Source organism: Pyrus communis, chromosome 11 (assembly GCF_963583255.1).
Source record: "Pyrus communis chromosome 11, drPyrComm1.1, whole genome shotgun sequence".
Lineage (NCBI taxonomy): Eukaryota > Viridiplantae > Streptophyta > Magnoliopsida > Rosales > Rosaceae > Pyrus > Pyrus communis.
Genome location: NC_084813.1, coordinates 24,158,364 through 24,182,949, shown reverse-complemented (window position 1 = coordinate 24,182,949; position 24,586 = coordinate 24,158,364). Strand labels below are relative to the sequence as shown.

Below are 24,586 nucleotides of genomic sequence, written 5' to 3'. Positions count from 1 at the left end.
AAATCTAACGGTCACATACAGATGGGACCCACCAAACCTCGGCTTTTTCAAAATTTCATGCCACCCAATTTCTTGGCTTCAATACCGTTATAAATTCCCAAATCTCATCCTTCGCACAAATTCAAATAATCAAATTTCCTCTGTTTCTCTGCACATCTCGCTCTCTCTTCTCACGAAAACAAAACCCAAAAGAGAAAAAAAAAATGAGAGAGTGCATCTCCATCCACATCGGTCAGGCCGGAATCCAAGTCGGAAACGCCTGCTGGGAGCTCTACTGCCTCGAACACGGCATCCAGGTCCGTTGTTTTTGAATTTATTCCTCCATTTCGGTACCGGGTTTTGTTTATCTCTCTGTTCCAAATGTAATTTGGGATTTTTATTTTTATCTTCGATTTTTTTTGTGCAGCCTGATGGCCAAATGCCGAGTGACAAGACCGTCGGTGGCGGAGACGACGCTTTCAACACCTTCTTCAGCGAAACCGGAGCCGGAAAGCACGTCCCCCGTGCCGTATTTTTGGACCTCGAGCCCACCGTTATCGATGAGGTGAGGACCGGCACTTACCGCCAGCTGTTCCACCCGGAGCAGCTCATCAGCGGCAAAGAAGACGCCGCCAATAACTTCGCCAGAGGCCACTACACAAGTAAGAAACTCTCTCACAACCCCAATTTCGAACTTCCGATTTCAAAATGCGAAATAATTCCGTTGATTCTCGTTTGATTTATTGTGCTGGTGTTCCAACAGTTGGGAAGGAGATTGTTGATCTCTGCCTTGATCGAATCCGAAAGCTTGCTGATAACTGTACGGGGCTTCAAGGTTTTCTGGTGTTCCACGCCGTTGGAGGTGGAACCGGCTCTGGCCTCGGCTCTCTGCTCTTGGAAAGGCTCTCTGTCGATTACGGAAAGAAATCGAAACTTGGGTTCACAGTCTACCCGTCTCCTCAGGTCTCAACCTCCGTCGTTGAGCCATACAACAGCGTGCTTTCCACTCACTCCCTCTTGGAGCACACCGATGTGTCGGTTCTCCTCGACAACGAAGCCATCTACGACATCTGCCGCAGGTCTCTCGACATTGAAAGACCCACTTACACCAACCTCAACAGGCTGATCTCTCAGGTAAAACTGACTGAAGCTTTCATTGTGCACCGAAGGTGTTTGATAATTTGCCCGTGTGAACTTATAGCATTTGATAATTTACTCTTGTGCCGTCGAAGTGTTTGATAGTTTGTTTCCTGTGCGTTTCTTGCTAATTTGGTTGAGGGATTGTGTTTTCTGTGCAGGTTATTTCCTCACTCACTGCTTCTCTGCGTTTTGACGGCGCACTCAATGTGGACGTGACGGAGTTCCAGACCAATTTGGTCCCCTACCCAAGAATCCACTTCATGCTTTCGTCATACGCACCTGTGATCTCCGCAGAAAAGGCCTACCACGAGCAGCTCTCTGTGGCAGAGATCACCAACAGCGCCTTTGAGCCGGCGTCTATGATGGCGAAATGCGACCCAAGGCACGGAAAATACATGGCCTGCTGTTTGATGTACAGGGGAGATGTGGTTCCGAAAGATGTCAATGCGGCCGTGGCCACGATCAAGACTAAAAGGACCATTCAGTTTGTGGACTGGTGCCCGACTGGGTTCAAGTGCGGCATCAACTACCAGCCTCCTACTGTCGTTCCTGGCGGCGACCTGGCCAAGGTTCAGAGGGCTGTGTGCATGATTTCCAACTCCACAAGTGTTGCTGAGGTGTTTTCGAGGATTGATCACAAGTTTGATCTGATGTACGCGAAGCGTGCTTTCGTGCACTGGTATGTGGGTGAGGGCATGGAGGAAGGAGAGTTTTCGGAGGCTCGGGAGGACTTGGCCGCGCTCGAGAAGGACTATGAGGAAGTTGGGCTTGAGTCTGCTGATGGTGACGATGGTGAAGACGATGAGTATTAGAATTAGGTAGTTGTTGGTTTAGCTTAAAAAAGCTGTTAATGTGATCCAGATTAACGAAACTTGTTGAATTTTATTATTAATGGAATGCTTTCTTTTGTTACAATTCGGTCACGTGATGATGTTTTTCGGCTCAATTCAGACATGTTAACATTTAAAATTGGTGAGGTCAACAAATACTAGAATAATCGTGTGTTTACGTGTTCAGACTTTAGACTAACAAACTGAAAAATAATATTGAAGTAGTTAACTCTTCAAAATTAGGCTATGTACACCGAATCTCTCAATTCTGACCCTTTCTAAGCAGTATTGTTGGAACCCATTGTCTCACATGGACCAGAGGACCAAAAAAAAAGCAGTTTAAATAAAAATACCCTTCTCTAATTAATACTGAAATCTTTTGTGATAAACCTCCACACCTGAAGGATTGAACATGTGGTAAATTATAGACAATATCGTTGTTGTAGTGGGCCCTTGACCAGTAGACTTATTCATCCTCTTTTGGGCATGTGTCCCTCGGGCAATTGTTTCCCAGTGGTTGGAAAGGACCTCACATTAACAAAACAATCTGCGCAAGCAGTTTTGCTATAAGTGCTTTTAACATAAGCAAAAGATTTAAGCAAAGTGCGTTGAAGTGTTTCCTCTGCAATACAACCGTAGTCGGAAACACTTTTGAGCTCCTTGGGAAGTATTTTAAAATTACTGAAACCAATTTTAGGAAAAATATATCCTCTTTTGGGCACGTGTCCCTCGGGCAGTTATTTCCTAGTGGTTGGAAAGGACCTCACGTTAACAAAACGATCTGCGCAAGCAGTTTTGCTATACGTGCTTTTAACGTTAGAGCAAAAGATATAAGCAAAGTGCTTTGGAAGTGTTTCCTCTACAATACAACGGTAGTCGGAAACACTTTTGGGCTCCTTGGGAAGTATTTTAAAATTACCAAAACCACTTTTAGTAAAATATTTTTGAGTCCTAGAAGCGTTTAAATTGTTTCTTGCAAAAAGCATCTGTTATGTGCTTCAAAAAAGTTTTCAGCTATTTCAAAAAGTGCTTTTGATTTATCAAAAAGTATTTTTGTTTAACTGTACAGAAAAGCTTGCAGAACAAACTGAAAAGCTTGCAGAACAAACTGACTACACTTTTATCCTAGAAAGAAAGGAAAAAAAAAACACAAAGATGGAACTTAATTCTAACTCTTCGTCTTTCTCCTCGGAATTTTTCATTGCAGCTCTTTTCTTCACCATGAAAGCCATCAACTTCTTCCTCCTAAACGAAAAACAAGTAAGCCCATTAAGATCCAAACAATAATTGGGCCAAGCCCAATAACAGACAAATGGAGGGAAAGTGAAATAGTCAAAAGAAAATTAAAGAATCGGAAAAGTTTGAAAGGGTCGTTTGGATGCCGAGAAAATTATATGGACCAACGAATAAAATTGTGATTTCTTGAACCGAAAACAAGTTAAGCAATTTCTTAACAGAAATTCAGGACTTGCTTTGATCTTATCAGAGGATTTTGAAAAATAGTAATTTACTTCTGAAAAGAAAATCCACACTTCTGAGAAAATTCTGAAAACAATCCTGTATGAACTTTGATTAACATGAATTTTCCCAGCATCCAAACAGAAGCTATGGTCAAAAACTCAAGGTTCGAATAAACAATTAAAACCAAATCCTCAAATAATTTGCAGATCAAGATTTGAAACAATCAAGATCACCACCGACACCAGAATTTCATAAGGAAATCAAAGAAACTAAAGCAACAAATTAATCAATCAATTTCAGAAAAAAGAGAGGAAAAAATAACAAACCTGAACATGATTAGCAGAGTAATTAGCGCAAACTAAGCGTTGATCGTTTTCTTGAGAGGCGAGGAAGGCAAGATTGGCCGGGCGAAAAGCACAACGTCCATGCCGTGATAATCTTTGCCGGCCGCAGCAGCAGCACCTATCGGAACCGTACTCTCGCCGAGATGCGAGTCCTCCTCTCTGATCCTCAAGACCTGGCTGTGCATCACGCACCCCTCCTTCGTCGTCCTCCTCCGCCATCGCCCAACCGACCTCGGCGACTCCATCTCCTCCGACGACCCCGCGCTGTCCTCCTCCCGCTCGTCCGTACACGCCTTCTTCTCCTTCGACGAAACGAACAGCATGCTCCGCCGGACCTTCTCCATCATCTCCCGAATCTCGATCTGGTTCCGGTTCCGGTTCTCTTCCTCCTGCTTGTGACGCAGTGTCATCATGTTGGTCGAAACGGTGCGTATTGCGCAGTGGCGAGAGCTATGGCTTTGGACGAACGCGAGCTCTGGCATGGAACCCGAGGTTAAATAATCTTTATTGTGGGCGGAAACTTATGGGAGGTCGACACGTGGAAATAATGAGAGAAAACGAGGTTGGCCACGTGGTGGACCGACGGGACATGTGGTTGTTATAAACTCCACGACTTGGAGACCGCTCTAACGGCCTTTTTCGTTGTAGCTGGATGAGGAGGCCGAGGCTGTTTCGCGTTTTGTATGGAAATCAATTAGTAATTTGATTTAAAGTATTCAAATCCAACTGTGAAGGTATTTCAAATCGATTACGTATTATTATTTGTTTTTATACTGTTGTAGCATGAGAGTTCTTTCTTAAGCGATGGCCTTTTCACTATGATTAGGATTATATTGTCTCTATCTTAAGAGTTAAAACAACTCAAGCATATCAGCTAACCAAACATTATCATATCTTTTTCTCGTTAGAACAGGAAAAACTTGGCTAGGGCAGCTGGCCCACTGAGTCCCATATTATTCTCATGTTCGCACGTAAATTCTTGAGTAGTTTGATTGATTCGGTCTGACATTGATCTACTATGAATTTTCAGTGTGATTGATACACAAAATGATACACCACGTATACTATACAAACGGTGAGATATGTGGGTTAAAAAATTAATTGCTTGAAAAATAAAATTTCACATCACTCGATTCACTCCTATTAAAATACATGATGTCAAACTTATATTCCCGTCGCAATGAAAATTTTCTCCAAATGAAAAACGAACCCATATATACGGCATGGCAACAACATGACACGTGTTTGATTTAACAATGCCACACAACACCGAGACGGAAGATAAATCTCTAGAAGACGTGGTTGGGTGTAATTGCAATGAGATAAATATCTAAGACCGGAATTAATGTGGAACACGTGAGAGGGACCCCACCAAATTCCATTTTTCAAATTCAAAACGTGATACCGCATGATTTTGATTACGTGCACGAGAGAGAGAGGGAGAAGAGATTTTTCGATGTGATCAACACACGAAATGATATATTATCGTATTATTATATAAATAATAAGATATATATGCTAAAAAATTAATAACCTCACTATTCTCATTAAAATGTATGATGTACCACTTGGGTCTCCTTCACAATTAAAAATTTATCGAGATGGAGACCCAACTCCTTAACCACAAAAGAAATTGGACACCTCTCACTATATTGATAGACATCAATAATTGAAGAAAATCAATAACAATTCTCTTAATTGAAACGCAAATTAAGCAAATTAGATCGAGACAAGTACTTTACGAGCATGTTGTGCATTTGTGCGACCCAAGTAATTTTCGAGCGTGTTGGGGATTTGTGCGACCGTCATATGATATTAAAGTAATTTTCGTGCGTGTTGGGGAATATAGACAGGTAAAAATCCATACATACAAAAAAATGAGTATAGCATAATAAGAATGCTTCGATGGACGCCTGGACACACGAGAAATTACAGGATAAATTACAAGGATATTTGCAAAAATGGAAGAATGGCCGCAATTTAAGATATGATGAGAAAAAATCAATTAAGGTAGTTTGGACATGCAAACCTACATATGCTACGGTTACAAAATGAAATTATGAGAAAAATGCTCGACACGAAAGAGGCAGAGAAAAAAACACAGGACAATTCATCAAATCAAAGCAAACAGTGCAACGAAATTAGAGACATAGATCCAAAGTTATAATAAGCTAACACAAAATTCATTACTTAGGGTATTTAAAGCAAAACATTTGAGCTCTAGTCGCAACAAAACACGAGCAAGAAACGCTTATAACATCCGCTAAAATAAACTGTAAAGGTCGGTAAAAGAAACTAACGATAAAATCAAGGCTCATGATATCGAAACGCTTCTAAATTGAGAGGCCTCCACTTCATTCTTCTTCCTCTTCGTCGCCATCACCACCAGCAGCCTTCTTGGCAGCGGCCTTCTGGTTCCTTCTCTTCACCCTTCCAGGGCGCCCACCTCCGAGGGGACTGGTGAGAGAGAAGTCAATGTGCTTCTGGGAGTCCACCCTCACCATGAAAGATGGGATGTTGACCACCTGCCTTCCGACCCTGGCAATGAAAGAAGGATATTGAAAAATAAACACCACAAGCTTTGACATCAAACTTAACAAAACATACAACGCATTTCTTTTCCGCGAGAACATTGTGCTGTACGACAAAGATGGCTCCAGCAGACAAAATAGAAAAACCCAACTCCCGCCCTCCAACTCTTCACCCAAAAACGTTGATAGATATAGAATGTTCATTTCACTATGCTTAATCTGAAGATAATAATAATACCAAAGAACACATGCTTAGTATGAACAATGTGTGTTCACAAATAATATCATAAAAATTGTAGACACACGCAGTTAACCCACTTAGTCACGACAAATACCAAAGAACACATGCTTATTATAAACTCACACAAATAACCAGACAACAAGTAATAACCAAGAGAGAACAGTTGGAAAATATGAAGCTTGATTTACAAAACACATGAAAATCATTAGCCGTCCAAAACAATTTGAAGCTGAACTAACAAATAAGAAGATCAACCATGTTGGTAGAAAAATTGCCATCTTATTAACACACATCTCCCAACTATAGATATGTAACAAACAGATAACACAAACGACGTTTTGAGTAACAAGGTTTATACCTGATGTGCCTTTGCCTGATGAGAACTCTGGCGTGGTGAATGGACTTGGCCATACCAGTTTTGAACACAAGGGTTTGAAGACGACGCTCCAAAAAGTTCTCCACTGTCAAAGCCAACACATAATCGAGCTTGTTCTGGCTCTCATCCAGAAGCCCATACCTGTTCATCCTGCGAAGAAGAGCCTCACCCTCAAAGATACGGCGAGGATTTTTCTCATCCAGGGTAAGAAGTTCTCTGGCAGCATTACGGATACGGCTCAGAGAGTACTGTACCCTCCACAGTTCCCTCTTTGCGCGGAGTCCATATTCTCCAACAAGCTTCAGCTCAGCATCTAAACGTTCCTTCTCATAAGGACGACGTGGCTTCTTGAAGGTCTTCCCATCTGCCATCACACATCACAATGTACAAACATTTCAATACAAATTTCATTCAACAATATCAAAAATTGACAAGAACGAAATCATAATTCAAAACTTGAATTTCAATAATGAAACATACACAGGTTTTCAATTGATAGATAACATCACACGCTGATAGTAAAAAAAGGGATTAATAACAGGGGTAAAAACGAAAATCGTTCTATCAGAAAAAAGTGTAAACTTTAAGCACCCCCCTAAGACTTTTGTACTAAACCCTAACTCTTTTCAGGTTTTTTTTTCTTTTAATGGAAAAAAACAGCTTCAATGTAAACAATTTAGAACAAGATTTTTCAACATAAATACTTGAAACCAAATGTGATTTAGCTAGATCCAGCATAAACAAAGCAAACATGATTAATCCAAGAAAATCCAGTAACATCATAAGCAAAAAAAATTGTATAAATACAGATTAAACACTCATTTGGCTGCAAATGCTGAATTAAGAGGAGGATACTTAACGAAATCAAAGTTTAATGACGATTAACACAAATGGGCAAACTCAAAAACTCGATAAACTTCAACGGATTAGGATAATAAAACCAACAAATAGCTAAATCATTCGAAAAGAAAGAAATCAAAATCTACAAACAAAGATAAACAGCTCAATCGAAACCCTAATTGCTCCGTAGATATAAGATAGAGAGGGAGATGAGAGGGAGATGAGAGGCTTACAGTTGCGGTAATGGACGACGTGCACCATGGCTGGCTAGCCCTAGGTCAGATCCAGAAAGGAGAGTGAGAGAGTGAGAGAGAGGGGGAGGCTCGCGCTGCCGAGTTCTGAGAGAAGAGGACGACACAAATGGCACTTTGTTTCGCCTTATATGCAAACCCTAAATTTGGCTAAACCCTAGTGGTGCGAGCGTAATGACAAATTTGCCCCTGTGTTGTGCTGGGCTTGTGCGGAAAAAGCCCTTTACCTTTGGATTGGACTTTTCCCCATTTCGAACGTAAGCATCTAATTTTGGGCTGACTATATGGGTACACTGGGTCCAACTAATTTTGGACGCAGTCTGGTTTGAATCGGTTTTACATGAAATGGGGAGTTTTGATTCGGTTACATGAAATGGAGGCGAAGCCAATCAAAACCAAACTTTTGTTGGACAGTTTGGCGATTCAGGGCTAGTTTAGAATTGTTGCACTTTTTTAAAAAAGCCTACTTTGATGTCTTTAAGAATAATTAGTTGTAAAATAAATTAGTTGAATGTTTGATAAACTGTATTTTTTAAAATGTTAGTGCGAAAATCAGTGTAAAAGCGTTAGTAAAACCTCATAACCCACCCCCCGTTTAGTTGAAAACCGATTAAGATCAAGTAGAGAACAGTGTCTCTTATGTATGAGATGAAACATAATGGTAAATGCGGTAACTCGTATAAAAATGTCACATGCCAAAACCAATGAAATTTATAGGCGGTTTGATTTGGTTTAGCCGGTTTCCCATAGAGGCAACATCAAACCATACCAATCTAATTACAAGTTGGTTCATTTTAATTAAATATTAATACATTTTTAGTGTTAAAATGAACCAAATTCGTCAAATATGTTCTACCAACGTTATACCTTAACATATAAATATCAAGTTACAAGCTTTTAAAATTGTGCTTATAGCATCAAGAGACAAATTTTTAGCTCTAGTCAAGTGATGAGCTCTTTACCCACATATACGTTACTAATGTTGCTCACCTAAAGTCCTTATTTTGAGGACCGTATCTCTTTTATATCAACCTTTAGGTCAATCTAACGCTTACTTATGCAAATCTCATGTATTACACTCAAACAAAATTCTAATTGGTACAAACCAAAAAAAAAAAAAAAAAAAAAAAAAAAAAAAACGAGAGAAGAAGATTTGGGTATCGTTTGGTATGCAGACGGGACGGGACGGAACGGAATGGGACGGGACAGGACGGGACAGGACGGAACGGAACGGAGCGGGAGCAAAGATGCCCTCGGATGGAAACAAGGAGGAAGAAGAAGGAGACGGAGAGGTTATAATTTTGTGTTCCACGGATGTGGAACGAGTCGTTCCAGGGGGGTGAGGTGGAACAAAAATTCACCCAAAACTCGTCCCGTGGAACAGCTCGTTCCACCCATTTTAGGCGCACCAAACATGGGACGGAACGTCTTGTCCCACTCTATTCCGTCCTGTCCCACGTACCAAACGGTACCTTGACGTTGTCAAATCCTTCTCCAAGGGGGAGCGGAGGTTTAATGGTCTTTTACCTCTCAGTGCTAACGAATCAAAAGCAAGGTAAAGAAGAAGAAAAATAGTTGTTGTCACGAATTGTACAAATAATAATGCAAGAGCACCAAATTTATTTTAAAAAGAAAAAAAGGAAAAAAAAAGAAGAGGAATTTGCATAAATATCACTTGAATTTTCATGGGTGCGAATCACCACCCGAAGAATTATTTTGGTAACTTACCGTATAAAAACTCGTTTTAATGTACTTTTAAAATGACTGAAAGTACTTTTAGAGAAAATATTTTTTAGTTTCAAAAACACTTAAGGCCATCTCCAACCGAAGGGTCCAAAGGGCCAGAGTGCCGAAAATAGCCCGAAAATCGTCTCCAACCAAGTGCTAGGCCAGGGGGCTCGTGGAATCTGAGAGGGTCGCACGGAATGTGAAAGGGCTGGAGGGCTGGCTGCATGTAGCCAGCCAGCCCGGGGCTGGCCAGAAAAATCATTATTCTTGTCAGTTATAACCGACAGGAATCCTTAAGCTAAAATTCAAATGCTAAAATCATTATTCATGTTGATTTGATTTTTTTTTTTTTTTACAGTTTTATTATTATTTTTTATTTACAAAGTTTTTCCTATAACTTCTATTTTTCATATATATTTTTTTAATTCTATTTTTTCCCTATAACTTTTATTTTACAAAATTTGTTTCATATTTTTTTTAAATTCCATTTTTTTCCTATAACTTCTATTTCACAAAATTTGTTTCATTTTATTTTAAATTCTATTTTTTTCCTATAACTTCTATTTCACAAAATTTGTTTCATATTTTTCTCCTATAACTTCCTAAGTCATTATACAACATAAAATTAAATTAAATTAAATTAAATTAAGTAACATGAAACAACATTAAACAATATGAAACAACATTAAACAATATGAAACAACATTAAATAACATTAACCAACATACAAATTATACAACATAAAAAAAACATTTAACATGTCACATCCCCGCCCGGGACTGATCACTTCCCGGCCCCGCTCCACCATCGTAGAACGATATTGTCCGCTTTGGGTTTACCAAACCCTCACGGTTTTGTTTTTGGGAACTCACGAGCAACTTCCCAGTGGGTCACCCATCATGGGATTACTCTAGCCCTCTTTTCGCTTAACTTCGGAGTTCCTACGGAACCCGAAGCCAATGAGCTCCCAAAAGGTCTCATGCTAGGTAGGGATGAGAATATACATATAAGGATCACTCTCCTGGGCGATGTGGGATGTCATATAACAACATGAAACTTAAACAATATTTTTAAAGACATTTAACAACATAAAACTTAAACGCCTACTCCATACTTCTTTTGGCCTAAAGATGTGCAACAAGATCCTGTTGTAGGTATTTGTTTGTGGCACTGAACATATCATTCTATAGCGCCTCATGTACTCATTTGTAGAGATACTACCAGTTCTTGGATTGAAAGGCAAATTAGGTCCATCATATATTTTTGCACAAGCCCTTCTTGACCTATTTGGATCTTTTTGGTCGTCATCGGACTTTCTATCAATATACCCATCTCGCTCATCCTCCACTATCATATTGTGTAATATGATGCAAGACATCATGATGGAGTCTAGATTTTCTCGACTGCACCCTCTTGCCGGTTCACTAATGATCTTCCACCGTGCTTGTAGAATACCGAAAGCCCTCTCAACGTCTTTCCCATATGCCTCTTGGTGTAAGGTAAACAACTTATCTGTTTCATTCCTAGGGTTTGGAATTGCTTGGACAAGTATCGCCCACTTTCGGTAGATGCCATCTGCCAAGTAATACCGCATATTGTATTCATGGTTGTTGATGTAGTAATCAAGTTCAGGTGCTTTACCTTCCGTCAAGTTATTGAAGAGGGGTAAACGTCCAAAAACTGTAATGTCATTTTGGGATCCAGGGACTCCAAAGAAGGCATGCTAGATCCATGTGTCATATGAGGCAACCGCCTCTAACACAACAGTTGGCTTTCTCGACATTCCGCTAAAACCTCATTGCCATCCGGTGGGACAGTTCTTCCAATCTTAATGCATGCAGTCTAATGACCCTATCATGCTCGGAAACCCACGGTCTTCAGCTTTGTGAATGAGCCGATTCAGATCTTCTTGATTTGGCTCACGGAGGTACTCGTTTTTGTAAACTTGAACAATTATGTCACATAATTGTTCAAGAGTATCAAGACATGTAAACTCAGACATACCATGGATTTCATCCATCGAATCAGCTGAAGATCCATAGGCCATCATTTGAAGTGCAACAGTAGCATTCTGATGAGGTGAGAAACCAGGGCGGCGTGCTCTGTTCCACTTCTGCCGAAAGTCTGGATTGACCTGCTGGACATCACGAAGTAAACGCTCGAAGACATGACGCCTCATCTGGAAGCGACGTCTGAAATCCTCTTCTGTGTGCATCGAGTTGAGGTTGAAGTAGTTGTTCATCAAATTGGCATGCGACATCGCTCTGTTTCGTGGTTTGTAATAGCGACCAGCAATAGAGCCACCCCACTGAGGTGTTCCTCAGTTGGCTGACACACCATGGCCGCAGCCATAGCTGCTGCTCTGTTTTGTTTATGGCGCCTTACTTGAACTTCTTCATCAGACTCCTCATCTTTTCGTCTCATTTGCGCCTATTTTGCTTCCAATTTTGGAATTGGATGAGGACCTCTAGTTGGAATCCGAAGAGGATCAAAAGTTGGAATTCATTGCAAACTTAAATTGAAATAGATTGAATTCAAAGTTGTGTGAATTATAGCCTAATATCCACCATATTTATAGTAAAAGAAAAATTCAAATCTAACGGCTAGTTGATGTCACTTAGCCGTTGGATTTGAATTTAAGTTGTAGTTTTTAAATAATAAATTATGTTTGGCTCTATGGCCTTTTGGCCCTCGGTTGAAGATGGAGGCAAATATGGCCTTGTAGTGTTCATTAAAATATTAATTTCTTGGAGGGCCAGAGAACTAAAATAAGCCCTCTAGCTAGCCCTCAGTTGGAGATGACCTAATGTGCTTTCTGCAAGAAGTACCAGTTATGTACTTCTTCTAAGAAGCACTTTAAGTGCTTTTCTAGAATTTATTTGCATTTTTACTAAATATTGGTTTAAGAAATATTTTTACCAAAAGCGCTTTTAGTCATTTTAAAAGCATATCTAAACGAACTCTAAGACTTCACATTTGGTGCTAGTGTACCATCCATGTCTAATTCTGATAAATTTGCCGTTAAATCAGATTATGGATATCACATGTGCATTTTTTTCAAGGTTCATTTGGTAAATCAACATATCTATAAACCAAAATATGTTTCAAACCCACATAAATTCCCATTTCACATTCCTTCTCTTACCCTACTAAGGTCAGATGTCCATGCTCCACTACCATAAGGTCATTTCCAATTGAAATGGCTAAACATAGCCGCGTCTAGAATTATAATCCTGCAAAAAAATGATTTTTAAATGAACAATGTTAAGTCATGCTCATATACCATCTCCAACCGAATGGGCTAAACATAGTCCCTTCAATAATATATCAGTTTTAAGTTTATAGTTTAAACTTATTGGTTAATATAATTAAACTATTGTTGGATGTTTTCAAATCTAGCCTTTAAATTTAAATCCATTATTAAAACTGAGAAACTGAGCACTAAAAAATGGGCTAGGAAGGGACTACATTTGGCTAACCTAATACCCTTTTAGGCAAATAGGGTTTGGTGGAATTTATAGAATTATAGCCCAACCCTCTGGTCGAGATAATTTTTTGGCAAATCAAGTCATTTTTTGGCTTTTAGACATTTAGCCCTCTTTATTGGAGATGGCCTAACCCCCAATTCACGTCCATATCTTTTTCTCTCTGCATCCACCAACTTCAGTCATATAGGAGCCTGGTGCAAAATGGATCATTTTTGCGCTACAAAACAGTTATCAAGTTTGCAATCCACGAGATTTCGAAGTCTAGATGGTAAATTGTCAAAATAAATTATTCAAGTGGTAAATGAGCACCATTAAAATCCAAGGATATTTATACAACTGACCCAAAAAAGAAAAATAAATCATAAAATAAACTTTCACATTAAATATTATACTAGCCTCTTGCCACACGCATACGCGTGTGGCAATTGACCTTTTTATATTAGGTTATGTCTTTTAAATTTTTTTTAAAATAACTATTTTATATTTTTATTAAAAAATTTATTCATAAAAAAAAATGAAGCAAAACCATGAAACCGCCCACTAACATGGGAGTTTTTTTTAATTAAAGTTTTAAATTTAAAATTCATTCAAAATTAAAATGTGGTGAATTACTTTAAATTCTTATGGTTCAATTGTAATTTTAAGAATTCTTGGAGGACAATTTTTGGTATTTTGAATGTTTCACCTTTTAATCCTTCTCACTTTATATATTAATTTTTTTTTAAATAACTATTTTATATTTTTATTAAAAAAATTATTCATAAAAAAAAATGAAGCAAAACCATGAAACCGCCCACTAACATGGGAGTTTTTTTTAATTAAAGTTTTAAATTTAAAATTCATTCAAAATTAAAATGTGGTGAATTACTTTAAATTCTTATGGTTCAATTGTAATTTTAAGAATTCTTGAAGGACAATTTTTGGTATTTTGAATGTTTCACCTTTTAATCCTTCTCACTTTATATATATAGATTTACAAAATAACTATGACGTATGCTTACTATATAACTCGGACACATATCATTTTCTAACTCTATTAACTTTTACATTAAATATTATATTTCAAATTTTGATTTAAAAAAAAAAAAAACTAAGCAAAATTAATGAAAATACACGTGATAGATAATTAAGTCTCTGGTGGAGATAACAATGTAAATTGTGAACAAAAATGCTCCATGTCTTACTCTTTCTCGTCTCCGTTTACTTTATCCCCGAGTTTCCCCTTAATTTCCGCCGATTCATCTCTCTGTCTCACTTTCTCTCGTCTCAGTTAATTGGAGGTGTTAAGCTTTGAGCTGAGTTGAGTTCGAGAAGATGAGTGCTTAGAAGAAGAGGAACTTCCAAGTTGAAGCCTTCAAACATCGGGTCGTGGTTGATCCGAGGTACGCTGAGAAGACGTGGAAGATCTTGGAGCATGCGATTCATGAAATTTACAATCACAATGCTAACGGGCTCAGCATGGATGACATCTATAGGTTTGCCACTAGCTCTTTCAATTAACGCAAAATGATATGTAAATATGTATGAACTATGATCTAGTTTTTGGGTAATGAAATTATTGATGCTTGTTAGGAGGTGATGATTTGTTCTGGGTTTGTGAGATACAGCTTTCAGTCTGATCATCTTATTCCTAAGTTGCTTTTTTTGCCGTTGATTTTTTTTTGTGATCCATTTTCTCAGTTTACATGTTGATTTAGGTGTAATTGATGGTCTTATGGTTTACTTGTCTAAGGAGTGGGTTGATAACTTGCAGCGGAAGGCATTGCACCTAATAAAGTGGATGTTTCCCGATTGTTATTTCTTATTTTTTTTTGCATGTTACCCTCTGGTAGGGTGAGAGCTTACTGTGCGTAGTTACGGTAGCAAAATGAGTGATTATAGGCTATTTAAAGGTTTGGAATATTTTAGAGAGTGTAGGCATATTTGTTTCCCAAGTTACGTGTCACGATGGTTCTAGGATATCTTCGCAGTTGATCACTAGGTTCTAAGATATTATTGTATTATCTCTTATCTATGTTGCTTGTATCTAACTCCGCCTGTGTAAGTTTATCTCACATTGCCGGTCCCAAGCCTGGATAAAGGAGGAGGGGAGGGCGTCAAGTAGTCGACAGTCGACATTCTTATCTTACATTAAATCCTTGGGATGCGATCATACTAACTCATATACACTGGATCCCATCTGAACTCCGAAGTTAAACAAGTTTGGGCGAGAGTAGTACTAGGATGGGTGACCTTCTGGGAAGTCCTCGTGTTGCATCATCACAGCTGACCCCACCTAGTGGGAAAGGCTTTGCTGTTGTTGTTGTATGATGCTTGTATCTGTTCTACTTTATCATTTATGCCTATTTATGCTAGAGTGTTAGTCTTGTCTATTATATCCCCTTGTAGTGCATTTGATGGTAGTCTCCCACATATTTTACTTCCACTTCACTTTAATTCTCATTCCGTTATTAGTTCAGAATTTTGGAATGATCCTGAACTGTGTATTGGTTAGGACAAATTTGGACCTTATTTTCCACCCCATTTGTGAGGCATATAATTTTATGCCCTGACTTGATTTGGTTATTTTGATAAGCTTTGCTTAGTAAGAGTGTAATTTATGAAAAACGGAGTATTCTCTGTGTGTAGCTTTCCAATTTGTTATGTCTTATTTTGCAAAGATAACTTGCAAATGGATTTGATTTTTATGTTATAACTACTGTTTGTTTCACATCTTGATACTTTGTGCTTTTGATGTTTAATAATGTGGCATGAATTCAGGAACGCTTACAATATGATTATGCACAAATTTGGAGAGAAACTCTACTTTGGTCTGGTGACAACCTTGACTTATCATCTAAAAGAAATGTCTAAGTCGATTGAAGCTGCTCGGGGAGAGTTGTTTCTGGAAGAGCTTGATCGGAAATGGGCTGAGCATAACAAAGCATTGCTGGCAATTCAAGACATATTGATGTACATGGATAGGACTTTCATCCCAAGCACCCACAAAACCCCTGTTCGTGAGCTTGGATTGAACCTGTGGAGAGATGTTGTTATCCATGCTAGCGAAACCCAATCTAGGCTTTTGGATATACTTCTTGAGTTTGTGCACAAAGAAAGGAGTGGCGAAGTAATTCACAGAGGCTTGATGAGGAATATTAGAAAAATGTAACGGATTTAGGTTCTATTGTTTACCAAGATGACTTTGAGAAGCATTTTCTTGAGGTTTCAGCTGATTTTTACCGTTGTGAGTCTCAAGAGTTCATAGAGTCGTGTGATTGTGGGAACTATTTAAAGAAGGCTGAGAGACGCTTAATGGAAGAAAGGATGAGTGTGTCCCATTATTTGGATGCTAGAAGTGAAGCTAAGTTAACTATTATGGAGGAGAAGGTGATGATTGAAAGTCACATGAACAAACTAGTTCATATGGAGAGCTCAGGTTTAGTTAATATGCTTATGGATGAAAAATATGACGACTTGGAAATAATGTATAGCTTGTTTTGCAGGGTGCAAAATGGACTTGTAATAGTACGAGATGTCATGACTGCTTACATTCGAGATACTGGTATGCAGCTAGTTACAGACCCATAAAGGTTAAGGGATCCTATAGATTTTGTGCAGCGTCTCCTGGATTTGAAGGAAAAATATGACAAAGTTATCAGCTTGGTGTTTAACAATAACAAAACATTCCAAAATGCTCTAAATTCCTCTTTTGAATACGTCATCAATTTGAATGCCATGTCCCCTGAATTCATTTCTCTGTTTGTTGATGACAAGCTTCGTAAAGGACTAAGAAGGGTTAGTGAGGAGGATGTAGAGGTTGTACTAGACAAGGTCATGATGCTTTTCCGTTACCTTTAAGAGACAGATAAGGAGATGATTGAAGGTCACATGAATATACTAGTTCATATGGAGAGCTCAAACTTACTTAATATACTTGTGGATGACAAATACGACAACTTGGGAATAATGTATCGCTTGTTTCGCATGGTGCATAATGGACTTGTAATAGTACAAGATGTCATGATTGCTTACATCCGAGATACTGGTATGCAGCTAGTTACTGACCCATAAATGTTAAGGGATCCTGTAGATTTTGTGCAGCGCCTTCTGGATTTGAGGGATAAATATGACAAAGTTATCAGCTTGGCATTTAACAACGACAAAACATTCCAAAATGCTTTAAATTCCTCTTTTGAATAGTCATCAATTTGAATGCCCGGTCCCCTGAATTCATTTCTTTGTTTATGGACGACAAACTTCGGAAAGGACTGAGAGGGGTTTGTGAGGAGGATGTAGAGGTTATACTGGACAAGGTCATGATGCTTTTCTGTTATCTTCAAGAAATGATAAGGAGATGATTGAAGGTCACATTAACAGATTAGTTCATATAGAGAACTCATGCTTAGTTAATATGCTTATGGATGACAAATATGACGACTTGGGAAGAATGTATAGCTTGTTCCACAAGGTGCAGAATGGACTTGTAATAGTATGAGATGTCATGACTGCTTACATCCGAGATACTGGTAAACAACTAGTTACTGACCCAGAAAGGTTAATGGATCATGTGGATTTTGTGCAGCATCTCCTAGATTTGAAGGATAAATATGACAAGGTTATTAGCTTGGCGTTTAACAATAACAAAACATTCCAGAATGCTCTAAATTGTTCTTTTGAATACTTCATTAATTTGAATGCCCGGTCCCCTGAATTCATTTCTCTGTTTGTGGATAACAAGCTTCGGAAAGGACTAAGAGGGGTTAGTGAGGAGGATGTAAAGGTTGTGCTTGATAAGGTCATGATGCTTGTCCGTTATCTTCAGGAGAAAGATGTCTTTGAAAAGTATTACAAGCAACATTTGGCAAATAGGCTTTTTTTCTGGGAATACTGTTTTTGATGATGCAGAAAGAAGTCTGATTGTTAAGCTCAAAACAGAGTACGGATATCAGTTTACTTGTAAACTGGAGGGTATGTTCACTAATATGAAGATCTTTCAGGATACGATGCATGGATTCTACTCAACTGTGGGACCTCAGTTAGGCGATAACCCAATGCTAATTGTCCAGGTCCTCACGACAAGTTCATGGCCTACTCAACCAAGTGCCACGTACAACCTTCCAGCAAAAATTTTGTGGGTATGTGAGAAGTTCAAGAGTTACTATCTTGGGACCCATACTGGTCAGAGATTGTTGTGGCAAATTAATATGGGCACAACTGATTTAAAATCAACTTTTGGAAAGGGCCAGAAGCATGAGTTGAATGTTTCCATATATCAGTTGTGTGTACTGATGCTATTCAACAATGTTGATCGGTTGACGTATAAGGAAATTGAGCAGGCTACAGAGATACTAGCCGTTGACTTGAAGAGGTGCCTACAATCTCTGGCCTGTGTTAAAGGGAAGAACGTTTTTCGGAATGAGCCAATGAGCAAGGACATAGCTGAGGAGGATGCCTTCTTTTTTAATGAAAAGTTCACAAGCAAGTTCTTCAATATAAAGATTGGTATTGTGGTTGCCCAAAGGGAGACTGAACCAGAAAATGTAGAAACCCGACGGAGAGTAGAGGAAGACAGGAAGCCCCAGATTGAGGCAGCGATTGTGAGGATCATGATGTCAAGGCGGGTCCTGGATCACAATAACATTGTTGCCGAGGTGACGAAACGGCTGTAGGGGTTATTCTTGCCCAACCCTGTTGTAATAAAGAGATGAATCGAGTCTCTCATTGAACGGGAGTTTTTGCAGAGGGATAAAATAGATGGAAAATTGTACAGGTACCTTGCTTGAAAGGAAAAGAAAACCATGGTTGGTTTCTTTTCTTCTTTATTTGTGGCTTTCGACATAAACCTGTATGATTTATCCTACATTTGGTCAGTCGGAATGTTGTTCTTGGACCATTACGGGTTGCGGGTGGGTTTCGATGAAGTACGTTAATGTATGTTTGTTGCTTAAATCTTTCCTCATGTTTTATTCAACTTCTCCGAATGGGATGATGAACTATCAATCTTACTACATAGAATGTTGATACCAATACGTGGATTAACTATAGTGTCCAAGGATCGAATCCCGTCAACTGTACAACCACAGACCCAGAAAGCCCCTACTCGACCACCCGATCATTTAGGCCCACCCACCTTCAATCTTTGGTCCGACCTCCCTCTTTTTGTTGGAGGCCGATTAGAACGAGTAGAGAACAAGAACACTCTCTTTTTAAGTGTGAGATGAAACAAAATAGTAAATGATGGTAACCCATATATAAATGTCACATGCCAAAACCAATGAAATTTATTAGGCAGTTAATTCGGTTTAGCCGGTTTCCCGTATAGGCAACATCAAACCATTCCAATCTAATTACAACTTGGTTCATTTTAATTAAATATTAATACATTTTTAGCTTTAAAACCAACCAAATCGGTCGAATTGGCTCTACCAACGTTATACCTTACCATAAAAACATTTGAGTAACAAGCTTTTAAAATTGCGCTAATAGTGTTAAGAGAGAGATTTTTAACTCTAGTCAAGTGGTCAGCATTTTACCTACATATACGTAATGCTACTCACTTAAAGTCCTCATTTTGAGTATCTATGCATCTTTTTATATAAACCTTACTAACTCAAATCCCCTTTATTACACTCAAATAAAATTCTAACTGGTAAAAAAGAGAAAACAAAAAGAGAGAAGAAGATTTGATGTCGAATCCTTCTTGATGGTGAGCTGGGGTTTATTAGTCTTTTTACGCTTAGCGTCTACGAATCAAAAAGGGAGGAGAACAGAGTTGTCTCAAATTGTCCAAAGAGAAATGTTACCAAAACTCTCTCAAAAGTGAGATTTTTTAAGAATTCTCTGTCAACTCATATATTTGGCACAATATTTTATAATATTGCCATGAAAATTAACGTATAGAAAGTTCCATCTTAAGAGAGTTTTTTTAGCATATATCTTGTTCACATAATAATGTAAAAAGTCACTTAGTACTAAGGTTTGATAATTTTTCTCTTCACATGTAAGTGAGAGGTTTTAAATTCGAATCTTATAGATATCGAATTCGATATCAAATTAAGTTGACTATTATGAGGTTTAACCGAACTCCTTCTTCTCATAGTATAAAATATATTTTTGTACTAAAAAATAATAATAATGCAAGAACATCAAATTTATTAAAAATAAAAAAAAAATCACAAAATAAAGCCGTCGACATTTCTCACTCTCTCTTGCGTCTCCGTTATCATTATCCCCGGGTTGTCCCATTTCCAATTGGAAACCCCTGATTTCTTCGACCCAAACCCCTGCATCTCCAAAAGCCCTTTCTCACGTGCTCTGATCGTTTGATCTTCTTCCCAATTCGGGTCAACAGCCAGGGTTTTCTCGCAGTACCCGAACCGCCCGATCTCAATCGGGTTTCTAGGGTTTGGAATCGGGACCGCGTATCAGTTAATCGGAGGTGTTAGTCTTTCAGCTGAGTTGAGTTCGAGAAGATGAGTGGTCAGAAGAAGAGGAACTTCCAAATTGAAGCCTTCAAACATCGGGTCGTGGTTGATCCGAAGTACGCTGAGAAGACGTGGAAGATCCTGGAACATGCGATTCATGAAATTTACAATCACAATGCTAGCGGGCTCAGCTTCGAGGAGCTCTACAGGTTTGCTGCTTAGCTCTTTCGATTAACGCAAAAGGATATGTAATTACGCATGAATTATGATCTAGTTTTTGGGTAATGAAAATGTTGATTCTTGTTAGGAGGTGATAATTTGTTCTGGGTTTGTTGGATAACTTCATTTCTGAACACTATTAGTTAAAGTTTGATTAATTTGTGAGATACAGCTTTAAGTATGATGATCGTACTCTTATGTTGCTTTCGGGGTGTATGATTGCTTTTTCGCCCTAGTTTTTTTTTTTGTGATCCAGTTTCTCAGTTTATATGTTGATTTAGGTGTAATTGATGGTCTTATGGTCTACTTGTGTAAGGAGTGGGTTGATGACTCACGGCGGATTGCATTGTATCTAATAAATTGTATACTTCCCGATTGTTATTTCTTAATTTTGTGCATGTTGCCCTTTAGTAGTGTGAGAGCTTACTTTGTGTAGTTATGGTAGGAAATTGAGTGATTATAGGCTATTTAAAGGTTTGGCATATTTATTTGTTTCCAAAGTTACGTGTCACGATAATTCTAGGATATCTTTCTGGTTGATCACGAGGTGCCAGGATATCATTGTATTATCTCTTATCTATGTTGCTTATATATGTTCTACATTACCATTTGTGCTTATTTATGCTAGAGAGTGTTTGTCTTGTCTCTTCTATCCCCTTGTAGTGTATTTGTTGGTAGTCTGACAGATTTTACTTCCACTGCACCTTAATTGTCATTCCATTATTAGTTCAGAATTATGGAGTGATCGTGAACTGTGTATTGCTTAGGAAAAATTTGGACCTTATTTTCCACCCCATTTGTGAGTTATATGATTTCGTGCCATGACTTGATTTGCTATATTGATAAGCTTTTCTTAGTAAGAGTGTAATTTGAGGAAAGCAGAGGATTCTGTCTGTTTAGCATTTCCAGTTTGGTATTCTCATTTTGCAAAGATAACTTGCAAGTGGATTTGATTCTTATGTATAATTACTATTTGTTTCACATGACTTTATGCTTATGATGTTTAATAATATGGCGTAAATTCAGGAATGCTTACAATATGGTTCTGCACAAATTTGGAGAGAAACTCTACTCCGGTTTGGTGACAACCATGACTCATCATCTAAAAGAAATATCTAAGTCAATTGAAGCTGCTCAGGGAGAGTTGTTTCTGGAAGAGCTGAACCGGAAATGGGCAGAGCATAACAAAGCGTTGCAGATGATCCGAGACATATTGATGTACATGGATAGGACCTTCATCCCAAGCACCCACAAGACCCCTGTTCATGAGCTTGGGTTGAACTTGTGGAGGGATGTTGTTATCCATGCTAGCAAAACCCGGTCTAGGCTTTTGGATACACTTCTTGAGCTTGTGCACAGAGAAAGGAGTGGGGAAGTAATTAACAGAGGCTTGATGAGGAATATTATAAAAATGTTAATGGATTTAGGTTCTACTGTTTACCAAGATGACTTTGAGAAGCATTTTCTTGAGGTCTCAGCTGATTTTTACCGCTGTGAGTCTCAAGAGTTCATAGAGTCATGCGATTGTGGGAACTATTTAAAGAAGGCTGAGAGACGCTTAACGGAAGAGATGGAGAGAGTGTCCCATTATTTGGATGCTAGAAGTGAAGCTAAGATAACTAATGTGGTGGAGAAGGAGATGATTGAAAGTCACATGAACAGACTAGTTCACATGGAGAGCTCAGGTTTAGTTAATATGCTTGTGGATGACAAATATGATGACTTGGGAAGAATGTATAGCTTGTTCCGCAGGGTGCAGAATGGACTTGTAATAGTACGAGATGTCATGACCGCTTACATCCGAGATACTGGTAAGCAGCTAATTACTGACCCAGAAAGGTTAAGGGATCCTGTAGATTTTGTGCAACGTCTCCTGGATTTGAAGGATAAATATGACAAAGTTATCAACTTGGCATTTAACAATGACAAAACATTCCAAAATGCTCTAAATTCCTCCTTTGAATACTTCATTAATTTGAATGCCCGGTGCCCTGAATTCATTTCTCTGTTTGTGGATGACAAGCTTCGGAAAGGACTGAGAGGGGTTAGCGAGGAGGATGTAGAGGTTGTACTGGACAAGGTCATGATGCTTTTCCGTTATCTTCAAGAGAAAGACGTCTTTGAAAAGTATTACAAGCAGCACTTGGCAAAGAGGCTTCTTTCTGGGAAGACTGTTTCTGATGATGCGGAAAGAAGTCTGATTGTTAAGCTCAAAACAGAGTGCGGATATCAGTTTACTTCTAAATTGGAGGGTATGTTTACTGATATGAAGACCTCTCAGGATACGATGCATGGATTCTACTCAACTGTGGGACCTCAGTTAGGCGATAGCCCAACGCTAACTGTCCAGGTCCTCACCACAGGTTCATGGCCTACTCAACCAAGTGCCACGTGCAACCTTCCAGCAGAAATTTTGTGGGTATGTGAGACGTTCAAGAATTACTATCTTGGGACCCATAGTGGCCGGAGATTGTCGTGGCAAACTAATATGGGCACAGCTGATTTGAAAGCGACTTTTGGAAAGGGCCAGAAGCATGAGCTGAATGTTTCCACATATCAGATGTGTGTACTGATGCTATTTAACAACACTGACCGGTTGACATATAAGGAAATTGAGCAGGCCACAGAGATACCAGCCATTGACTTGAAGAGGTGCCTGCAATCTCTGGCCTGTGTTAAGGGGAAGAATGTTCTTCGGAAGGAGCCAATGAGCAAGGACATAGCTGAGGAGGATGCCTTCTTCATTAATGACAAGTTCACAAGCAAGTTCTTCAAGGTAAAGATCGGTACTGTGGTTGCGCAAAGGGAGTCTGAACCAGAAAATCTAGAAACCCGACAGAGAGTAGAGGAAGACAGGAAGCCCCAGATTGAGGCAGCAATTGTGAGGATCATGAAGTCAAGGCGGTTCCTGGATCACAATAACATTGTTGCTGAGGTGACGAAACAGCTGCAGGGGCGATTCTTGCCCAACCCTGTTGTAATAAAGAAACGAATCGAGTCCCTAATTGAGCGGGAGTTTTTGGAGAGGGATAAAACAGATAGAAAATTGTACAGGTACCTTGCTTGAAAAAAAAACACCATGGGTTGGTTCCTTTCTTCTTCATTTGTAGCTTTTGGCACAAGCCTGTATGATTTATCCTGCATTTGGTCAGTTGGAATATTGTTCACGGATCATTACAGGCTTTGGGTGGGTTCCGATGAAGTTACATTAATGCATCTTTGTTGCTTAATCTTTCCTCATGTTTATTCAACTTTTCGAAATGGGATGATGGAACTTTGTTGGAAAGAATCATTCTCCTCCTGTATCAGATTTTGAGCACCAGTATTTACGCTCATCCAATGCAGGGTTTGTAAGAGCTCGTTAACTTCAAAATTTATACTGTTGCTTCTGTTAGTACATGGTGATGGTCATTAATAGCTTGTGAAATGATTGCTGTACTCCTCGACGAAGAAAACCATTTCGCAGGAAGCTGGGTAAAACTGAGCTCACAGGAGGATACCATTCCTCGCCCACTGTTTGTGGGATAATCAGCTGGAAATGCTGCAATATTGTTGTGTTATATGAAATCCAGATTGGATGATCCAAGCAAGGCAAAGATTTGACAAATATGTCGATGAAAGGTTAGATTTCCACTTTTGCGCAAAAATGATTTCTTTTGATCTCTGTCCGGTTCTAGGAGACTTAGCATTGTGTATAGTTTGCTGTGATCTTGTGAGGTCGATGCGTGTTCTAATTTGTTGTTTTTCTCTCC

General features: G+C 38.9%; 4 protein-coding genes, 1 non-coding gene and 1 pseudogene across 5 annotated transcripts; 4 read left to right on the top strand and 2 right to left on the bottom strand.

Moving 5' to 3' along the window:
• The first annotated feature begins 103 nt into the window (after window positions 1–103).
• LOC137707522 (tubulin alpha-2 chain-like) lies at window positions 104–2,221 on the top strand. Its single transcript, XM_068446405.1, has 4 exons — window positions 104–296; window positions 407–641; window positions 743–1,113; window positions 1,278–2,221. The coding sequence occupies exons 1-4, from the start codon at window positions 204–206 to the stop codon at window positions 1,929–1,931; spliced, it is 1,353 nt and encodes a 450-aa protein (XP_068302506.1). The 5' UTR covers window positions 104–203; the 3' UTR covers window positions 1,932–2,221.
• Window positions 2,222–5,843: 3,622 nt separating this feature from the next.
• Window positions 5,844–8,107, bottom strand: LOC137708065 (small ribosomal subunit protein uS4y-like). Its single transcript, XM_068447048.1, has 3 exons — window positions 7,976–8,107; window positions 6,885–7,266; window positions 5,844–6,292 (listed from the first exon to the last, which is right to left on the bottom strand). Exons 1-3 carry the CDS (start codon window positions 8,001–8,003, stop codon window positions 6,109–6,111), a joined length of 594 nt encoding a protein of 197 aa, XP_068303149.1. The 5' UTR covers window positions 8,004–8,107; the 3' UTR covers window positions 5,844–6,108.
• A 3,442-nt stretch (window positions 8,108–11,549) lies between these two features.
• LOC137709264 (uncharacterized) lies at window positions 11,550–11,981 on the bottom strand. Its single transcript, XM_068448355.1, has one exon. The coding sequence runs from the start codon at window positions 11,979–11,981 to the stop codon at window positions 11,550–11,552; it is 432 nt and encodes a 143-aa protein (XP_068304456.1).
• A 2,542-nt stretch (window positions 11,982–14,523) lies between these two features.
• LOC137708870 (cullin-3B-like) lies at window positions 14,524–18,974 on the top strand (annotated as a pseudogene).
• LOC137709570 (5S ribosomal RNA) lies at window positions 15,351–15,469 on the top strand. Its single transcript, XR_011064869.1, has one exon. It is a non-coding gene; the product is annotated as a 5S ribosomal RNA (ribosomal RNA).
• Window positions 18,975–20,374: 1,400 nt separating the features above from the next.
• On the top strand, window positions 20,375–24,464 carry LOC137707923 (cullin-3A-like). The gene is made up of 2 exons (XM_068446867.1): window positions 20,375–20,824; window positions 21,861–24,464. Exons 1-2 carry the CDS (start codon window positions 20,664–20,666, stop codon window positions 23,899–23,901), a joined length of 2,202 nt encoding a protein of 733 aa, XP_068302968.1. The 5' UTR covers window positions 20,375–20,663; the 3' UTR covers window positions 23,902–24,464.
• The last annotated feature ends 122 nt before the right edge of the window (window positions 24,465–24,586 follow it).